Genomic DNA, 20,888 nt, shown 5'->3' with positions numbered 1-20,888 from the left:
TTCTTGGCGTGTAGGGACTGGCTGCACCCTAGTCAGTTCCAGGCATGTCTGTAGATCAATTATGGAATCCAGGAGAGCAGAGCCTAGGCGATGGACAGAGGCAGTTGATACCAAATAAAGAACACTCTGGACTGGGCTGACCTCCTTACTCGGTTCCCTTGCCTTCATTTCTCCCCATTCTCACCAGCTCTTGCTATCTTTCTTTGACATCTCATCAAGAGAAACTTCTTTCCTCTGAATTCTGATGGATGCTCTGAGAACTACTCTATAGGAAGCCTCTTTTGTGTAACTTGGGTAGGAAAAAGGGAAAGGGGCATTGTGCTGGCTATGTCTACAGCTCCATCACTCCCCTTTCCTGCCATCACTCCCCTCCCCGTGGCCACACATCTACCCTGCTGCATAGACAGAGGCCCACTGCTTCCATGGATTTGGCACCTAGTAGCCAGCATGCTGGTGGGGTCTTGCTGGTATATCACATAAATAGCAGCTCTGTAAAAGTCTGGATTTTTATACAGTGACATCTCATGGTAGGGCTCTGTGTTAGAATCTTCTCTGAGCTCAGAAATTGTTCTCTAGGCTCCTTTCTTTATGCTCTTGAACTGTAGCAGTGCCCACGCCATTAAACTGGACTGCCTCCTTCATGGTCGTAATCTACATTCTCTTAAGCACACAGTGCAACAGCTAGTTAACTGACATGAAAGTCACAAAAAAGAGGAAAAACATGCTGCAATGCTATGTCCTATAGATTTCAAAGTAAAAAGTAAAACTTCACTCTAACTGGAAAACAAACAGAAAAGCGCTTCTTTCTATGACATGTTCTATGGGAAAGTTGATCTAATTTTGAAATCCACAACCCCATCTTTGACTTCCTCTCAATATGTATCCAAAACTACTATGCAGGCCCTTGGATTTCTTGAAAACTCTGCAGGTGTAGGCATCAGATCTGGGATAGCAAGAGCTGATTATCATCAAAATGTCTTTGGCTGAATTCTGACCTAGAATATAGGTTGCTGGTTGAGATCTGATGAAAAAAAAAATGCTCTCACTTTTTCTGTCTCTCTTTTTCTCCTGGGAACTTTCTTAGGGTAGTAATTCAATTCTTCAAGTTTCTAAGTTTTTAATCCTCAACTTGTCTTTTACCCTGCAGCCTCCTTCTCAGGCTCCTATTGATCAAACTATAAAATGTCCTTACCCTTTCAAGAACCTTTCTAGATAGTGACTCACAGGCCCTCAAGGGGTTTATACCTTGCATTCTTTTATCATGTCCCAACTGGTTTAATGTAATTCTGAGAAGTGGTGTATGGAGGTGCTGGGAGCCTTTGCAGAGCTCCACCTTCAATGCCAGCGAAGCTCAGTGTGCATATTTGGGTAAAAGAAATGATTTCCACTGTTGCTTTACACTCGCATTGTATAATTCTCTTGTTTAAATACAAAATTCAGACCTGCTATGTTTGTTTTCTCCAATACAAGTGGTTCAGAGTTCATAACATTATTACACAATGTGCTTTGTCTCTTATCTTAAGTTATATTTCTCAAGACTAAACAAATCAATGTCTACCAAGAGTGGTTGTTACAAAAGGGGCCACAGAAAAGTAATTACCTGTATAGTTATTGAAGGTGCCTTGCCATCATAGCTAATGTGCTATTTCTGTGAAACATAAAACTAAAAGACAGTTGGATTGATCAAATTTTGGAGGTAGTTGCACAAATGCTATGCTCATTACTCAGATCTACAGCAATGTTTTGTAAAGAAAAAAATAAGCAAACCATAAGCCATAAATAATACTTGGAAAGAGGCTTTGATTTTAAGTCTTTTTAGGAGCTCTAAAGGAACCCAACCATATAACAGTTTCCAATTCACTTTAATAATTATTAATGTATCATTAAACTGACCCAAATAGTTAAATGGAAGGAATAATAACTACTCTGGAACATAAAAATGTCTCAATGAGTTAAAAAAGAAGACTAATTTGTACAAGACGTTGGAAGTACTATTATGTAGAACTAAATTCATTTTTTGGTTATGAAATTAATGATCAAGACTCAGTTCATGTAAAAGGAATGTGATGTAATGCCAAGTGGCAAAAATAAAATTGTAGTTTAAAATTTTATCTCTTATGCTAAAATAGGCAACAGTATTTATAAATGAGCCCATTTTCAGATGCCAATTTGGGGTACGGGTTCTAGGTAGCAGCCTTGCAGGTTTAAACCAGTAGGATATCAAGGCAACTTCCTTCCAATTAGACAGAGGTGGCTCTAGCAGCAGCAGGAGCAGCAGCTGGCCTAGATAAAAGAGTGATTATAAAGATAAGCAAATGGGGACCTGCTTCAGTTAAATATTAGAGCAGCTGAGGCTTGCATTCCCATTATGGGAAAAGGTGCATTAAACTGAAGTTGTCTGCTCTGGCAATATTTGCCTTCCAAGGTTACCTTCCTTTCTTAGACAGGGAAGACTCAAACCAAGCTATATTGATCATTGTCATGGTAAAAAAAGGGACCAAAGGGCTTAGCCATATATTATCAAGGGGGGAAAATATAAATGTCCCTGAAGGTTGCAGTCTAGTATTAAGCATTAACAATAGTATACTGTGAAAAGGAAATGCCAGCCTAGAATTACATCATCTTTGCAGTAACTTATTAAAGAGTCTATATCATGGAGTTCAAACATATTCATTATTAACATTGGAAAGTTTTGGCACATACTCCAGAGCCCATGTACGTGTTTATCATATGGGTTGTTATGGTGAATGTGAAGGAGTCAACTCAAGTTCAAGAAAAAGAGAGGGTGGAACTGCCTGTCCTTTACTTCTATCTATGCAAATTCTCAAATGTTAAGACATAAACTCATCACCCACTTTAAACACTTTAAATGTGTTTCTAAGTTGTATGGTTTATTTTATAAAAATTAAACCAACACATTCTCCTACTTCAAAAGTACTTAATCTGTTATAGTTATATATTCCTATAAATGGATTACTTCATTCAGAAATGCACTGCATTTTTGCCAAGAAATAATAATTTCCAGGGTGAATGAAGACTAGATAGATTTAAGAGATATAAAACATGAAATATAAAGGGTTTCTAAACTCAGGAAAGACAACATTTAAGGAAAACCAACTTCCACACAAAAAAGCATCTAAGAGATATTTTAAATGCTTACTGATTAATATTTAGCATCATTAAGAACTGCATTGGAGTTGAAATAGTCCTATTTTGGGAAAAGATGATAACAATTTGATTTTAAGTACCCCAAAGTTGGAGTTGATATAAAAGGGTGGATTCCTAAGATGAAAACAAATTGCCTAGGGTTAATGTCACTTCTCCAATAGTAAAGGAGAATATATAACCTGGGGGGGGGGGGGGTTAAAGTGACAGAGACAGTGAAGCTCACCAAGCAGTCCCCATGTTCATTCCAGGGTCCAGCTTCCTGTAGAATTAAGCTGTAACTAGTTTAAGCCAAAGGCAGTGATCCAAACGACACTGCTTGCTTCCAGGCCATGGGTCTAAAATGCTGCATCCCTGGGAACCATGTGTCATACTAGTAGAGTCACAGACCAAAGAGGCCTGGAACCCAGGCCACTGCTTAGAAGCCGCTCTGAAAGACTTGTGTATAAACTGCATGTATGAGAAGGAAATTTTATTTGTTAAAGCTGCTGGGACTGGGAGAGTGTTAGTCACAACATGGCCTAACCTTGGGAAAGAAATAAAACCTGAGCACAAGCTAATTAAAGAACAACTTAATTCAGACTACCATCCAGAGGTCAAGGTGAGGTTAATGATTGGCCTAGGATAGGAAGTACAGAAAGGGCAGACCTGGGAACTGGAAGGATAAAAGGGGGCATATTTTAGAGTTGGCTAAGGGTAAGAACCAAGAAGGAATTCTAAAAATGGGATGGACTGGATCAGGGAGCAGATTTCTCCAGAAAGAGGTATTTTTGTCATCAGGTGCTCTGTGAACTGGTTCACTTTCTTGCTACTTATTAACCTAATAGAGGTGTTACCTGTCAAAACCCTGATGATCAATGCTTAGGTCATGAGCCTTTCATTATGTAAATACAAGAATACAAAGAAACACAAAAGGTCTATCCAGTTCTATATCTTTGGTTCTTAAAGTACTAGCTAGAGATTCCATGAGGTTTTTATTCCACTTATCTACCAACTAATCAAGCTCCAGCCTTTACAAGGCTGAAACAAAAGTTGAAACAAAAGCCTGTACAAGCTCCACACCACTTGCTTCTTCTAAGACAAGTGATCTGAAGGGCCAGAGGCCCTGGTGCATCACATTCTTCTCATTCATCTGTCCCTCGGCTTGGTGACCTATCCATGGCTTATCCTTGTAATATCCTTTCCCTAAAGTCAAAATATCAATCACAGATCATCATACCATTGAGCCTAAATGCACAGATCAGCAAGGAGGCAATTATAATAAATTCGATAAATGCTATAAGAAGAGTAATCCTAAAATGCCAGGGGGCACACAAGGGACTGACAAACTAAGAATGACCAGTCTTAGAGTATTAAAAAAAAAAAAAAAAGTCTTCAAGGAGGGGCCAATATTAGCACTGAGTTTTCAGAAATGAAAATAAGTCTATCAAATGAACAAGGGAAGGAAAGACATTAAAATACAGAAACAAATCACCCTTAGATATATAAACATGAGAAAAGTAGTTATGGAACTGCAAAAAAACAAGAGTTATTTGATTGGCTGGGGAGGAGTAGTAATAAATAAGACTGGAAAAATGATCTGGAGCTCCGTATGCCATATTGTGAAATTTGGGCACTATTCTGGAAGGAATAGAAAGTAGAGTAAGCAAAATGTTTGCACAACCAGTCTTTATTTTAAATGATTTTTAAAGATATTTTTAAAAGTTATGTAGAAGGAATAAGATTAAGAGCAGAGAAGAAACTTTTAAAGTTGTTGAAAGAAGAGACAGTGATATATATATATTATGATCTGTAACAATACCATATCAGTGGATTCTAGGAAAACTCAGAAGGAAAATGAAGAATATGTTAGTGAATGGAGATGAGAGAGATGGGGTAGGCAAGGCTGGTGTGAGAGTATGGATGGTGGACTTTTAATTTAAAAAAAGGGAAGAATGAGGTAGGGTGGGACAAATAAGGGTGGTTTTAAATATGTGGTATTTGAGGTCACTGCAGCACACCTGGGAGGGGAAATATGAGGGGAAGATGGAAATTTTAAATCCAAAGTTCAGAAAAGATGCTGTATGTAGAGATGGAGCCTTATACACATGACGTGTTAGTTGTAGTTAAAGCCAAGTTGTAGCTAAAGATCTGAAACAAATCAGATCTCCAAAGGATGGCATGGTAGATGGGATGGATATGAAGGAGAGTGTCAAGGAGAATGGTTAATAGTGTAAAATGAGAGAGAAAGATCAAGAAAGGTAGGGCCTGAAATGTGATCTGGCAATTAGCAGGCAGAGTGGGATATACTCTGACCTTCATTTAGCCTCTCGACAAGTCTATCATTTTGTACAAACTAGCGCCTCTTTTTCTCTTCTTGACTCCTGTCTATAAATGTGGTCACTGTTGAATGAAGATGACATATTTCCCTTTATAGAACTGACTTCCACCCAAGATCCAGTGTCTATCTGGCATGATGTAACCATTCCTACTAGTCACAACTCTCTGTGCCACAAGTAGACTCCTGACTCATGCTGAGTCAATCCGAATCTTTTCATCCCTTGAGAAGACAGAGTATGTTAAATATTGGATCTATAAAGTCCTGTAAAGCTGGAGTGATTCTCAAACCTTCTATGATTTATATTCTGTGGGAACACAGATTGTGTAAACACTTGTGTTTTCCTTAAATCAATACTACACACTTGCTTTAAATTTGCCTGTTGGGATGATTTCTGCAAAGTCAAGTTTTCCTGGATGGAACACTCTCTCCATACAAAAGCCCCATTCAAGCAAACAACGTCTCCAGCTTCTGATATATCCTGTCCTTCCTCCTGCCCTCCTCACACCCACATTTTCCCAGATGCTAAGACAGTCTTAGAAAACTACCCTGCTGAACTGCTGCAAGCAATGCTTCCTGGATGCCAAAACAAAGAACTGTTCAAGACTTAAGGTAATGCTGGGACTCTTGCAGGCTGCAAAACAGCCCATAAAATCTGGCGTGCCGCCATTTGAACATAGTATCTATCCTATCACACTGACACCAGACCCACCAGGCTCCGGTTCATACCCTACCCACAGTTACAACCTGCCAGTCAGGGAGAAGTGAGGACAGGATGTCATGACTTCCAATTTCTGGAGGACACCAGCTTGGAAACAGGGGAGAGAAAGCTGTGGATGCAGCTGTGACACAGATCCTATGCACCCTGATGACAAGGACCCTAAGAAAGGACCACCAAATAAATCCTGATCTGAAGGTAAAAAGAGAAGCCTCCTAGGCAGGTTCTTATCATTTCAGACCCCTAAATAACTGACTATGAGATTCAATGTCACTGGTCTCTTCAAAATCTTGAGCAGAAAAGGATATGGAAAGTAGAAAGAGGAGAGGCACAGACACACAGCACAGGAGAATGGAGGTCAACGTGGGATGCAGAGAGGATCAAGAGCACAAGGGAACATGTCCAAAATTCCAAACAGCAAATTTAGTCAGAGGTTCAAAAAACCTTTTTCCTGCCTTATAATGAATTATATATCAATGTTTAGACAAGGTGCTACCTTTTAATGGATGATACCTGTATAAGCAAGTCTTATAATCTACAGGGCACTCACAGTCTTAGTTATTTTCAAATTTCTTTTTAAATTTTCAAATTCTTATGACCCAGTTTCATCTTAAAATAAGGGAATAGGTTAGAAGCTGTCTAAAGTCCTTCAAAGGGCAGGTATGGTCCTCCAGGTTGCCTGGCTTTCTCACAGCACTTGGAGACATTCAGATTTAAAAACATATTTGTTTATTAAGGTAACCAAGTTCAAAACTGTTTCCAAACTGAGAAACTTACAAAATTACTCCCTTTCACAGAGAAAAGTGAGCACAGGATGACATACCAGAGTAGGTACTGTGAGACTGACATGTTGTCCTCACAGCTAATTCACATGCCTGGCAGCATGTCCACGGCTTAAGAACAAACCCAGAAGCTGGTCCGCCTAGATGTGATGCTTGACTCTACCGATTCTCTGTACCTGAGTTTCTCATCCACAAAATAAGAATATTAAGAATGCCAGCTTTAAATGAGTTAATAGTGGCAATGTACTTACAACAGTACCTGACACTATAAAAGTATTTATTTAAAATAATTTTTTTTAAAGACTGGGTTGGAGCGAGAGTGTAGGTCAGGGCAGAGTGCTGGCCTAGCATGTATGAGGTCCTGGGTTCAATGACCAGCACCAACTACCACCACCGCCATTACAACAACAACAAAGAGAAAAGCAAAAAAATTATAAAAGCTATGTGCTATTATTATCACTATTTTATAAGGGTAGAAACTAAAATCCATAAAGGTTAAGTAACTGGAATCCAAAATCACCCAAGGAACAATCCGTAGAATCTGGTCAAACCTAAACAAGACTAGAGAGTTTCAGGTTTTCTGACTACTATGCTACATCCCTATACAAAAAGACTCATTTAATGACAGAAGACAGAGTATGTTGAATTAATGACCAGACACTGGGGATACACATGGCCCTGATCTTTTTAGATCATGAATTCCCAACTGGTTTCTATCAACTTGTTTAATACAAGATAAATTTTAAGACCTTTTAATGTTATACTTATGTATCATTTCAAAGTTTGGTGCTCATTAATTTGTTTTACTCACAGTACCTGCAGGCTATAAAACCAATAAAAACTCAGAATAAGCCCATATCTTTTACAAACTGACTTCTTACTGTAACAACTCAAGATTTAAATAGTTCTTATTATACCCCAATACTGTAGTAATCATCAATACCATCTAATGGATCCTTACAACCTTCTTCCCAACTTACATTTCGAATACGAACAAGCAAAAGCTCATAATGTTCAGGTAAATTTCTCCAAGCTCAGGTAACTAGCAGATAACTGAGGAAGGATTCCAACCCTCTCTGTTTGACTTAACTACTGTCCTTCACTACTCCTTTTAGAACAGAACGACCATGTCAACTACAGGGTCACTTCATATTCTTTAAAGACTCCAATTCTCCAAGGCAGGGCCATGGGATTTATAAAAACACATTAGCCTACCAGGATATCAAATTATCTAAGATAAAAACAATGGAACATAAAAATGGAATGACAAAAAATTAAGTGATCAATTGTATCAGGCAGACAATTAAAGGATAACAATAATAGTATATAATATTTCTATTAGCTTTTGTAAACTGTTTTTAACCTTCAGGCAGATATGAGGGATGCACCTGTCTCTTTCACTTCACAGCCCTGTGCCAGTTTCGAGAGCATGTGGACCCCATCAGCCATGGGAAAGGCTGCTCTGAAGACTGAGGGAGCTCATGAAGAAAGGCCAGCAGTATGAGGCAGGGCAGACCCCATGGAGGAGCTCTTGCAATGCCAGGACCTCTGGTCTTGTGCAGCTGTGTGGGCCTAGCACAGAGAAAGGCACATGGGGCCCTCTAAAAATGTCGACTGAAGGAGCTAAGTGAGCAAAATGTGCTATGATCTTGGTCCTCTAATAGGATTCACCTTTTCTACAATCGCCCATTTTCTGAACTCAGCTCTGAAATAAGCTATTCCCTGTTTCACTCTTCTTCACATTATCCAAAATAATTCAATGTCCACCTTTTCCTTTGGGAAAATCAAAGGTTGACATGGCTACCTTTTGAACTCAAGCTGTTAAAGATCCTTTCTTGTGTTCAAAAAGTTTTACTGATTTTGAAAGGTCTTATTGATAAAACACAGAGAAACTCAGGGGAAAAGGACAAAGAGAAAGAAGAAGAAAGAGAAAGAAGAAAGAGGCCAGAAAAGAAAGAGAAGGGAGAGAGCCCAAGAGAAGCAGAGAAGCAAAGAAGCAAAGAGAAGTGAAAGGCTACTGAATGCATAATTGCCGACCAGCTCGGGTAATAGCCATGGAGTGCTATTTTTAAAAACCAAGGGGAAAATATTTACATAAAATCCAAAGCATATATGCTCTTTGTTAAATGCTGGAAAATGACAATGTATTCAATTCATTAATTCACTGATGTTTACCTCTGACACCATTGGCAAGTCTAAGCTAAACATCCAAGAAGAGAAAGAAGAAATTTAGGAACTAAAGATAAAATGAATATTTTCTTTATTTTTTTTGTTACTGTTATTTCATGTGTGTGCTCACTATATTTGTACAGTTTTTAGTGACATCCTTAAGGGTTGATAGCATATCAAATGGGTGATATGAAGCCATCTAAGTTCCTCTTGAAGACCTCTGCTTCCAAGGTACATATAAATCAAATGGATTTTAAGCTGTTTACACCAAAGTCATGTAGAAAAGTCACACAAATCTTAAACAATCTTCTAACTGTGCTTATGCGTAATAGTTTACAAAGGAGATATTTTATAATAAACATATTAAGAGTAAATAGGTCTTAATTATGTTGAGCAAGTTTTATGTCCTCATTAAAAACAGAATCCCAACAGTAAACATGACTTACCACCAGAATTACCTCTGCCACAATTGTCTACTCTTCCCAAACACTCTTTGTGGGCTCTTGCTCCACACTTACAACATAAATAGCCTTGATAAAATGTTCCCCTGAAAGGTAAAATTACAGAGTGATGCATTAAAGGGTGATAAACTCTGCTTATATGAAATCATTATTGCAAAATGCAAGGGCTGGGGGCGGGCATCACAGTGCTACTCAAAGCATCCTCAGTAGAGAGAAAGGACCTCCCCCTGTGGGGTCCTGAGGGGTATTTCCAAGTCTAAGGCCTAGGAAAGATCTGTTGAATCCAATCTGTGAAGACAATATCCCTACTTCAGAATGTTTTGGCTTGAAGCACTAAGCAATTTCACTTGTTCATTTCAACTCAAGAACAGGCCTGAGCAGGCTTACCTGAGGAGCATCTGGCAGACTTTGCAGGATGTCACCCGAGTAAAGGTGTGCATCTTGAAATCATGGAAATTGGAGTCTGCATAGTCTGGCCTTATGTTAGATCTGTAAAAAGGAAAAGGTCACATCCTAAAGAAAGCTTCAAAACAGAACAGCAGTCTAGGCACCTAAAAGCTAAATCCATCAAAACTGCATTGGGTAGAGATCTGATTCAAGCAAAAAGACTATTAAATATGCAATGGTTTCTAAGCCATCTACACATTAAAACATGTAACAATAGCCAGTGCTATGAGCACCTGTAATACAGAAGGACATAATCTCTCCTTAGAACTGAGTGTTTCCAAAGGACTCTGAAGCACGGTCCCCTAGGTCAACCTGCTGAGAAAAAAAGCAAAATCTGCTAGATATTCATGCTATGTGATAGTTTCTTTTCTCCAGCAACACCACTGAAATATAAACTAGTTGGTGACAGTGGGAAGGAGAAGCAGAGCACCGTGAATTTACAGGGTTGGTCTCTAAATAGGTATGGGTTATTAATGATTTATAAAAAAAAATCATTTTATAGAAAGATTTTAAAAAGGCATTAATCTGATAATTAAAACTTCTTCCCTAATAATTCACTTTCTTTGCAATCCAAGAAAAGCTAAATTATTTCATCATTTGTTTTGCATTTTATTTGCAGTAAATGCACCTAAAACAACAAAAAGTTATTACATATATCTTAAATTCACATTCATTGTAGATTGTGCCAGATACTGAGACAACCACTTGACATTCATTACCTTGTTTAATTTTCAATCAGTTCTCACTGCCTGGCCCTAATAATAGCACTAGCTTACAAACAAGGAAACTGGGTCTGCTTTAAAGCAAAGCTTGCTCTAAAATGAGGAAAATGCAAATGGAAAACTTGAACCCAGGTCTGTGCTCTTAGCCACTCTTAGAGAGTGAGAGAAATCAGTAATATCCACATAAAAATAATCAGGTTTTGGGGTGTAGTAGGTGTGTTGGAAGCACTTAAATTTAACCATTTCTAGAGTTTTTTTAAAACACTTTTGAATTTAGCCAGGCATAGAAGAAAGCAGAAGAATTAGGAGAGTTTTAATATGGATACAAATCAAAGTACACCTAGAAAGCTAAAATAATACACTCCAAGATGTCATACACAATCTGAGAGATTGTAGGAAAAGTTTGAGATACTGATGAGCTAGGATTTCTCCTTTTATTGAATACGGCAACTCTCAGCATACAGAGCCTCAGCGTAATGAAGCATAACGCAGGCAGGTGACCAGGCATCAATCTCAGAGGTACCAGGAGAAGCCTTATGAAAAAACATTCGCAAAGGCAATTGGAGTAGCATGCAGTGATGCAGAAGTGTCAGAGAGGTCAGCCTTCCCATCCATCTGCTGAATATGAGCATGCTAAAAATGAAATCAAATATTAGTGCCATCTGGGATTTCTCTGCTCTGTGCTTCTGGTGACCTCACTTTTTAGGAAAATGTTCTACTGCATGCTGAAAAGTATGGCCTCTTCCACAGAGGCATTTTTGTGGTGCTGATTAAAAATCACAGAGCTTTTCCTCAGGAAGGGAGAAGAGAAAATGTAAGAATCTAAAAACTAAGCTCTTCTGGCATTGTTGGAAAAACATTTGATTCTTGAATCCATATAACCATGCACTGAAAAGAGCATCAAGACCCATTTCCTTAGCCAGTAAGGGCTGTTGTTGTTCATTTTTCTCTGAGCGTCAAGGTGATACAGTCATAGATGAATTGTCAGGTAACAGTTTCAGTCCTGGGAACCTGAAGAATTCATCAGCATGGAGTTTTCAAATAAAAGTAGGTCTCTGTCAGGCAGAAACTTATGTAATAGGTCCCAACTATCTAAGAATTTAATTAATTTCAGGAATTGGCCTTGGACAGAGAAATGCAACTTGTCTCCTGGGGTCAAACCAAGTTTCTTTTGTGTGTGTGTTTGTGTGTGTGTGTGTGTGTGTGTGTGTGCATATTTATATATATATGTACCAGAGTTGTATTTGGATCATTTGTATTGAAAATTTTTACCAACTTGGAATAAGCTGACTTTTCAAAAGACAAAAATCTGAAAAGAAAATCACAAACACACCATGATTTTTTTTTAATCTTATTAAAAACACTGAAAATATTGTTAACAGTAGTTGCCTTAAGGGAAATGAAACTTTAAGTGAGGGTAGAGTGGTAAGGAGAAACTGTTATAATGTTTTAAAACTATAACTGCATATTATTTTAAAACTCTTGAATCAAACATTAAAGAATGAAAGTTAACTTGGTGACCCTGAAACTGCTACTGAGGCACTACTGAATATAAAAGCAGAGTAGAGGGCAGGAATCTGAAATGAGACCACCTGGGCTTAAATCCTAACTTGCAAATCAGTAGCGGTGTGACCTTAGGCGAGTTGTAAGTATAGAGCAGGAATACTAATAAAACAAAATTCGAAAAGTGAGGTAATGTATGTAAAATGCTTAGAACACTGCCTGACCCAGAGCTGGTGTTCAATCAGAAAGAAACAGAAGTACTCAGGAGAGGATGTGTATGAAAAGGTCCAGGGAATGGATGCAGTCATACCGGGTGCCACCTAAAGGGAACAGAGAGGTCAACCCACATGGACTATATCCTGTGAGGATTGAGAATCCAACGACAGTGGATTGGCCAGATTGGAAGAGTTGGGGAGGAAGACTGGAGCAGAAGGGGACAGAATAACATCAGGATTATAGATTGGGAAAAACAAGGGCAAAAATGGTCAGCAGTGGCCTTTGTGGTATATCTCTAAGGCACCAGGCACATCACTAAGCTGTTCCTATGCTTTTCCACATTTCCTGCTCACAACAAATCTAGGCAGAGTCATTCACTCCTTTCATAAATATTTACTGAGTAATTGCCATATGAACAGGCCCCAAGGCAGGAGCAGAAAATAGGACCTTTCAGCTACAGTCCAGTGAGTAAAAGAGATGTAGGAAATGAGGTAAAAGTTTAGCAGGGGCCAAGGGAAGAGGTGAGATTTTATACAAGAAGTGATATCACATTTAGTTGAAAAAAAAATCTCTGTAAGTACCACATCGGGAGTTCCTTCTAATGAGGCAAAAGTGGGCACAGCAAGACCAACTATGTGGACGAGCCGTCTATACCAGAGAGCTGACAATCAAATAAGTCAGTCCACTTGCTCACATAAAAGATGTAGCTACACATAAAAGATTCAATTGTCTTAATACATGACAATTTACTTTGGGGAAGTTGGATGGAATCTTTTGGATATCTAAGTAAAAATGTTCTCATAGCTATTGTTCCACATGGGGTTCATTTTCATAAAAGTAATCAGGCCATCAAATATTTATAAAGCAATATATGTTGATACTCCTAGGGCTTTTTATAACTTTCTGTGCTCTCCTCAGGTGGTCTCCCATTCTCCCCTGGCTCCGTCATTGGCTTGAAGGAGGACCACAAATCTCCCATTAGCCTAGGCATCTTCTTCATCCTCTCTATTCTCCAGCTCTGTATTCCCAACTCCAACTCAGGCATCTCTAATGCACCACATGAAAACTCAACTTCCATATCTTTCCTGAAATTTCTGATCCATTCACTCCATCTTGCAACATAGAGACTGCAGAGCCACAGAGAATTTTCGCCTCCCCTTTATTATCTCTGCATATTCATTCTCTTTTATCTCTTCAATGTTCCATCTCCTTCCCTGAAAATCTGACCAATTGTTGACTCAACCTTGAAAATACCTCCTCAAAACCCGGGATACACTCGTGTACACGTACACACACACACATACTCACACATACACACACACACACACACACACACACACACACAGCTCCATTTCACTATAGAGAACCCTGACTATGACTACTACTTACATACTAGACAATAACATTATACCTGTGGAGCCAATAAGTAGAGAAGGAGTAGAAACAGTGCTTAAATTCAGACATTTCAACCTTTACAATTCTTTCCTTGACAGTGATGCCAAGTTACATAGACCTGCTATGCTTTCACTGACTTTGTGTAGACGCTCAAAGAAATCACCATGAAGCATCATGAGGACTAATTTGTATTCCTACCGCCCCACTTGCCATGCAGTGCTTGAGGGCTGGGTGACTGTCTTCTCCCCGTTAACCCAGCCTCTGTATAGTCATCAAACATTCTACCAGGAAAACACCAATAAAGGCCCAGGTTTTCAAGACCATGAATAGTTCAACAAAATTGACACAAGTGCATTCACATAGGTTGGAAATCAGAATCTAGAGCTTATACATATATATGTATGTGTGTGTGTGTGTATGATATTAACATTATACCATGACTATAATTATATTCTTATTATTAGTATATAATCATGATTATAATCATCTGATATATAATTATATACTAAATATGATTATATCATATTTAAATTTTTATAGGTTTTCACACCTGAGACAATGGAACAAAATGGGTGGAAAATGTGCTCACACTGTAGCATTTTCTTCTTTTGTGTTCAAATGCTTCCCTTTGCCACAACATCAAATAGAAAAATGTAATAAGCAAAAGAGATGATTTTTTTTTTTATTTTAACACTGGGAATTGAACATAGGGTTTTCTGCTACTGAGCTAAATCACCAGCCCTTTCTAAATTTTAATTAGAAACAGGATCTTGCTAAGTTGCCCAGGCTGGTGTCACACTTGAGATCCTCCTGCTTCAGCCTCCCAAGTAGCTGGGATTCTAGATATGCACTGTAGCATATAGCCGAGATAAAGATTTTTTTACTAGTCCAAAAAGGTTTCATCACTCACAAGTGAGAAAACTTTAAAAAAATAAAACATAAAATTACTGATGTTCCACTTGATGTTTAAAATTAACATTTTTTTTCTCTATTTTAGTATCTGACTATAGTGTCATATAGGTTTAGAATAAAGGAAACAAATACTATTGAAATGAAATCATCTAAAACAATCCTGACCAGAGGAAATAAGGATTAATATAAGACATCCTGTTATCTCATGTAATGTCAGTGTTGATATCATTTAAATATTACCCATATGAATATTTTGACAATTATGTCAAAAATATGAAGTAGTAATGGGTGTGGTGGCATATGCCTGCAATTCCATGACTTGGGAGGTTGAGGTAGGAGGATCATAAGTTCAAAGCCAGCCTCAGAAATTTAGCAAGACCCTGTTTCAAAATAAAAAGGGCTGGAGATGTTGCCCAGTGGTTAAGCACCACTGAGTTCAATCCCTGTTATCAAAAAAAAAAAAAGGATAAAAAAATAGTTATTTCATATTGCATTGAAAGTAAAAGTGAGAGCTGGAAGCAGATGTCAGTGATAAACACACACACACACACACACACACACACACACACACACACCTGAATGCTGCAAGATTTTTTAATATCAAAAACACATCGATATATAAAAATGTATAGATACATATGGATATCTGTATGTGTATGTGTATTTTTGCTGAAATTCAGAAAATACACACTGACTCTCAAGAGAATCCTGAATAATTTTCTATTTATTATTCTATTAAATTATTTTACTTTCAATATAACAAGATGGATGCATTTCTTGCATTCTTCTATTAACCTATTAACCTCTGTCACTTAGGTGGCAATAAATTACTATAACCACTAATTATTTAAATTAATCTTCTTTTCCAAAGCAAGGTTTTAAAATAATTTAAAATAGCATGTATCCTTTATTATCTTTAGGATACTTACTTACATAAATCGCTCTTTTTAATAACAGTTTTAAACACACACACACACACACACACACACACACACACACACACCTTCCATTAATAAAAGAACCAACAAAGAATTGGATCATTTGCCAGATGTTGAAGGGTAGTTTCTTAACATAAAGCAAACTCAGTAGAAAACATGTTTAATGTAAAACACTAAAACAAATACATTAAGTTCCTGAAGTCAAGTTATATCATTCAATCCAATTCTGAAATATCCAATCAATGTAATATGACAAGAAAAATAAATATGAAGGATAAATATTATTTTTAAAAACTTCACATAATTTTCATTTGAAAATGACATTATTGTATTATTGAGAAAAGCCAAGGAAAGAAATTGAACTCTAATAAAACCAAAAGGAAAAAAAGACTCATTAAATGGCATTTGAAGAATTTCATGTATAAATGTCCCATATTCATTAGCAAAATGCAATGACATGTATACTGTCTCTACCTAGCAAAACCTCTTGAGAATCAAAGTTTAAGGATTTTGTGGGGCCTAGTCATATAGACACAACTGTCTACATGATCAGCCATAATAACTAAAAACTCCAAGAAGAAAAGTGGATGCTTACCATAAATCACATTGTTTAAAAAAGACAGTCTAGGCAGGCTAGCACAATAAAATTCAGTTTCCATTGCATACTAACTCTATTGCTTAGTACCACTGGGAATATTTTAAAGCCAAGTTTCCAGATGTCAGCCAAGAACCAGCCATCCCCATAAGCAGATCCTTCTAAATAGCAAATTTAAGCCTGCTACTTTCTGCACAAAAAAATGTCCAAGAAAAATCCGAGCATGAAAATTTTGGATTCTATATGAATTAAATTTTTAAATTGACAAAAGGAAATGAAAAGTGTTCAAGAAAACAAAACCTGCAGGGAAGATTCCTAAATAAGAAGTCTAAATATATTATTATAAATATACTTTCTCTAAATTAATTTATATGTTTAAAACAATTCTTTCCCCCTATAACAACCCCCCACACACACACACACAAAATGAGATTTTATTTTCAACTTGAAATATGATTATGAAATCCAAATGGAAGAATAAATGCGTGAATAGTTGGGAAGTTTTTTAAACCATAGTGAATTATTATGGGGAATATATGGAAAGCCGCCATTACCTCAGAAATAAATACTAAAATGTTTTTAAAGGTACAGTTATTAAATCTGTACAAAACAATTAAAAATCAGAACAATAAAACTGGGAAAGACCAATAATACAAAATAAAAAAGTCTTGAGGAGGATCAAATTTATGCAACAAATTGGCTTATAATTTTTATGTCAATTTACTTTTCACTATTCATCTATTCAAAAAATTAACTCATTTAAAAACAACTTGTTAAATGCCTAATATGTTTTAGGTGGTGGAATAGTATGATGAGCAAACCTAAGTAATACCCTTGCCTATTTGGTTGGGGTGGGGGGAGACATTTCAAACATTTAAATAATTTCACAAACAATTCCAAAACAGGACATGCTGAGTACCACAATGAAAGATGGTATTAGAAAAAGCTGAAATGCAGAATGTGACCTTGTCCGTGGATTATCACAGAAGGCGATGGAAACAATGCTAGAACTGGGATTTAAAGATGAGGAAGAAATAAATAGGAAATAAATAGGAAAGGAGAGGAAGAATCCCCCAAATAGAGAAAAACATATAGATTTCAACTATAAATATGTCATAAAAACAGAATTTTAAAAATGTTAAGGAAGCCATATGTCTATCATGCTTTACAGCAATATAAAGTGTAGATAAAGATTTACAGTACTTATTTGATAAAGATGTAATAGATACTTATCATGTGGCACTATGAATATAGCCAACAAGATAGTAGAGGATAGGAAAGGTAGCAGAATACAACAATTACTAATAGGGCATTATGTAAAATTGTGGATGTGTAACCGACGTGATTCTGCAATCTGCATTTGGGGTAAAATTGGGGGTTCATAACCCACTTCAATCTAATGTATGAAATATGATATGTCAAGAGCTTTGTAATGTTGTGAACAACCAATAAAAAAAAATTAAAAAAAATCACACACGCAAAAAAAAAGATTAAGGGACAAAATCACTGATCTCATGGAGCGTATATTATATATAGAAAAGTAAAATTTAAATAGAAGACTGAAATTTGCTTAAAGAAAAACAAAAAAATTAGAAATATTTGAAGAAAATATTAATGACTATTAACATCATCTTTAAAGGTAAAAGAAAAATTTAAAGGTGGCTGAATGTGCTTTCACTGAAAAGAACAAAATTTTCCTTAAGTCAAAAATAATAATAAATTAAAGATAAAGTAGAAATCATATCTGTAATATGTATGATAAAGGATTAATGCCCTTACAATATGTAAGAGTACATGAAAATCCATAGGGAAAAAAATGAATATCCCAATTGAAAATTGAAGAAATGAGTGGTTCAATATATAAAGAAATAAAAATGTTCAATAAATATAGAACATGTATAGAGAGTTACTAGAAATCAAAAGAAATGCAAATTTAAATAACAAGATATAATTTTACACATCAAAGTCTAAAAAAAGAAAGAAGTACATAGTATGGGTGAATATATAAAAATATCCAAGCCCTTAAGATGTACTCATTCTTTGACAAAAATTCTGCTTAACAGAAGTTATTGTGAAGTGTTCATTATAATAAAATTTTTAACAATTAAAAATCAGAAATTTGGGGCTAGGGTTGTGGCTCAGAGGTATAGTACTTGCTTAACACGTGCAAGGCCCTGGGTTCGATCCTCAGCACCACATAAAAATAGATAATAAAGATATTGTGCTCAACTATAAAATAAATATTAAAATAAATAAATAAAAATCAGAAATTTTAATTTAAAGAAAGTAAATGAATTATGATACATCTGCACAATGGAATTTAGGAATAATATGGTAGACATATACATTAATCAAGAAATATTTACAATATATAAAAAGAATTGTTAAGAAAACTGAATCTATATGATGATCCCCATTAATATGACAAATAACTGCTTGTTAACATAATATATATACGTGAAAATATGAACAATGGGTGATAGCATTATGAAGGATTCTAATGTTTCTATTTCAGAGTTACCTGTGTTAAGTTTCTACAGTGAACATATATTATTCATTTTATTTCTAAGTTTTTTTTGGAGTATAGAAAAGGAGAAACAGAAACAAACACAACAATACATATAAAGCTTTAAAGAAGTTACAAGCAAATTGACAAAAGTCCACGGTCACTGAAAAGAATTTGAGACAAACACCTATCTCAAAGCCCAGGCTCTTAATCATTACATTAAAAATATCACAACTCTATTAGAAAGTAAAGACAAACTGAATTAAATGTTTGCAACATATGTGAAAATACCACCAAACAACAGGAACACAGTGATAAATCCAACCCATGGAAAAGTTGGAAAAGGAAGTGAACAAGAAATCCATAAAGAAAAACAACCAGTGAACAGGCCTTTGATAAAAGATTCAGCCTCATCAGTAAATGTGTGATACTCAGGAACATGGAAGGCTTCGACAGACATGACACACAGGGCCATTCTTGGGCATTGGTTATTTTGCACTCTCTTCTGCACTCCTGTAAAGGATGTGGTCTTTGCTGATGAGTTTGGTTAAGAACTAACAGCCAGATTTGTAAATACTTCCTTAAATGGAAGTACATAGGCTGGTAAGTGCTTCAAAGAGAAAGACTAGCCTACATATATAACCACTCTGCTAAAGGATGAATTGAATTTTTCAGAATAGGCAAGAGGCTGTCCAATGCAGGAAACTGTGGGTCCAAGAAAAGCTAGTTAAACTATGCTACATTTACTGTTGCTGTTCCTGCTACCCCCAACTAATTAAATTAGGACTCTGTCCAAATTTCTTGAGTGTGGGGTGTGGGATGCATTTTTTTTTTCTTAAATATATTTAGCCCAGTAGGAAACCTTGTTTTTCAAAGAAGTGAAAGAAAGCTTATTTGGTTCTTTATAATAGTGAATAATTATAAATAAGCTAAATGCCCAATAATGAGGGTATTGGGCAAATAAACTGTGATACATTCATACAAAAGAAAAATAATTGGTTATTTAATCACATTGGACAAGAGTTTTCACAAGAAAAAATACAAGTGCAAAAGTATACCAAAGGTTGTCTTTGTGGCTCAGTTGGTAGAGCATTTTCCTTGCCTGTGAGAGGCACTGGGTTTGATCCTCAGCACCACATAAAAACAAACAAATAAAATAAAGGTATTGTGTCTGTCTATAACTAAAAAAATATTTTTTAAAAAAGTTTACTAAAAACAACATATATGTACATATGAATGCACATGTGATATTGGTATCTGTCTGTTACTAAAAAGGTTATAGCATGGGAAAACAGAATTAGGATAAATGCTGATTAGGAGACTCAGATCACCATGTAATACTCTTCATTGTACTCATCACAATTTCCTTTTTATATTTATTTGTATGATAAATTGCTTAATGTTTCTTTTCCCAAAAAAGACAAGACTCTGAAGCCAAGTACTATGTCAGGGTGTGCTTAGCATGGTCCCTGTAGCATCGTGCAGTGCGTCTAGCACACAGGCGTCAAATATTGATGATGTTTAATGGATTGCCAAAGGAGATTAAATGCACCAGATTAGAATAAAGTTGGTTTATAAAACATACCCCAAAAGGTAAAAGGTTAATTGTTGAACACTAGCCACAAATTTTGTGCTAAACTTCCTGGTAACCACAGCAAAGAGGACAACAGGATCAATCCTAAGAAAATTATAACCATTTTCCTGGCAAGAAAAATTACTCTGATAAGTTATCTTCTGAGGACACTGTGTGTGATTTACAACCAATGTTTTCAACAACATCCCTATACACAACTGGGTGCCTTCTAGCCCTTTTTTTTTACGAGCCAAGAATACAAGAACACAGTATTGTTCAGCAGAAACAATTCAATAGGGACACTTCCAGGACCTATTCCACTTAAAAATCATCTCTGAAACCTCATTATCTCCCCTGAAGTCAAACACTAAGTTTGGGTAGTCAAATAGCTTTCAAATTCAAGAATTAACATCCTAAACATATGAAACTTTATGTAAATAAAGCAAACATTTGTGCCAAATCTTCAAAA

The 20,888-nt window shown here is 36.3% G+C and overlaps 1 protein-coding gene across 1 annotated transcript in view; it reads right to left on the bottom strand.

Moving 5' to 3' along the window:
- Positions 1–20,888, bottom strand: part of VAV3 (vav guanine nucleotide exchange factor 3) — a 365,289-nt gene that overhangs the window by 124,135 nt on the left and 220,266 nt on the right. Inside the window, exons 16-17 of the mRNA XM_081308329.1 lie at positions 10,000–10,101; positions 9,598–9,698 (exon numbers count right to left, since the gene is read on the bottom strand). Coding sequence (XP_081164455.1) covers positions 9,598–9,698; positions 10,000–10,101 — 203 coding nt within the window. The remainder of the gene's footprint in view (positions 1–9,597; positions 9,699–9,999; positions 10,102–20,888) is intronic.

This window comes from Spermophilus citellus (genome assembly GCF_964194105.1).
Source record: "Spermophilus citellus genome assembly, chromosome: 9".
NCBI lineage: Eukaryota > Metazoa > Chordata > Mammalia > Rodentia > Sciuridae > Spermophilus > Spermophilus citellus.
This window is presented reverse-complemented; position numbering and strand designations above follow the sequence as displayed.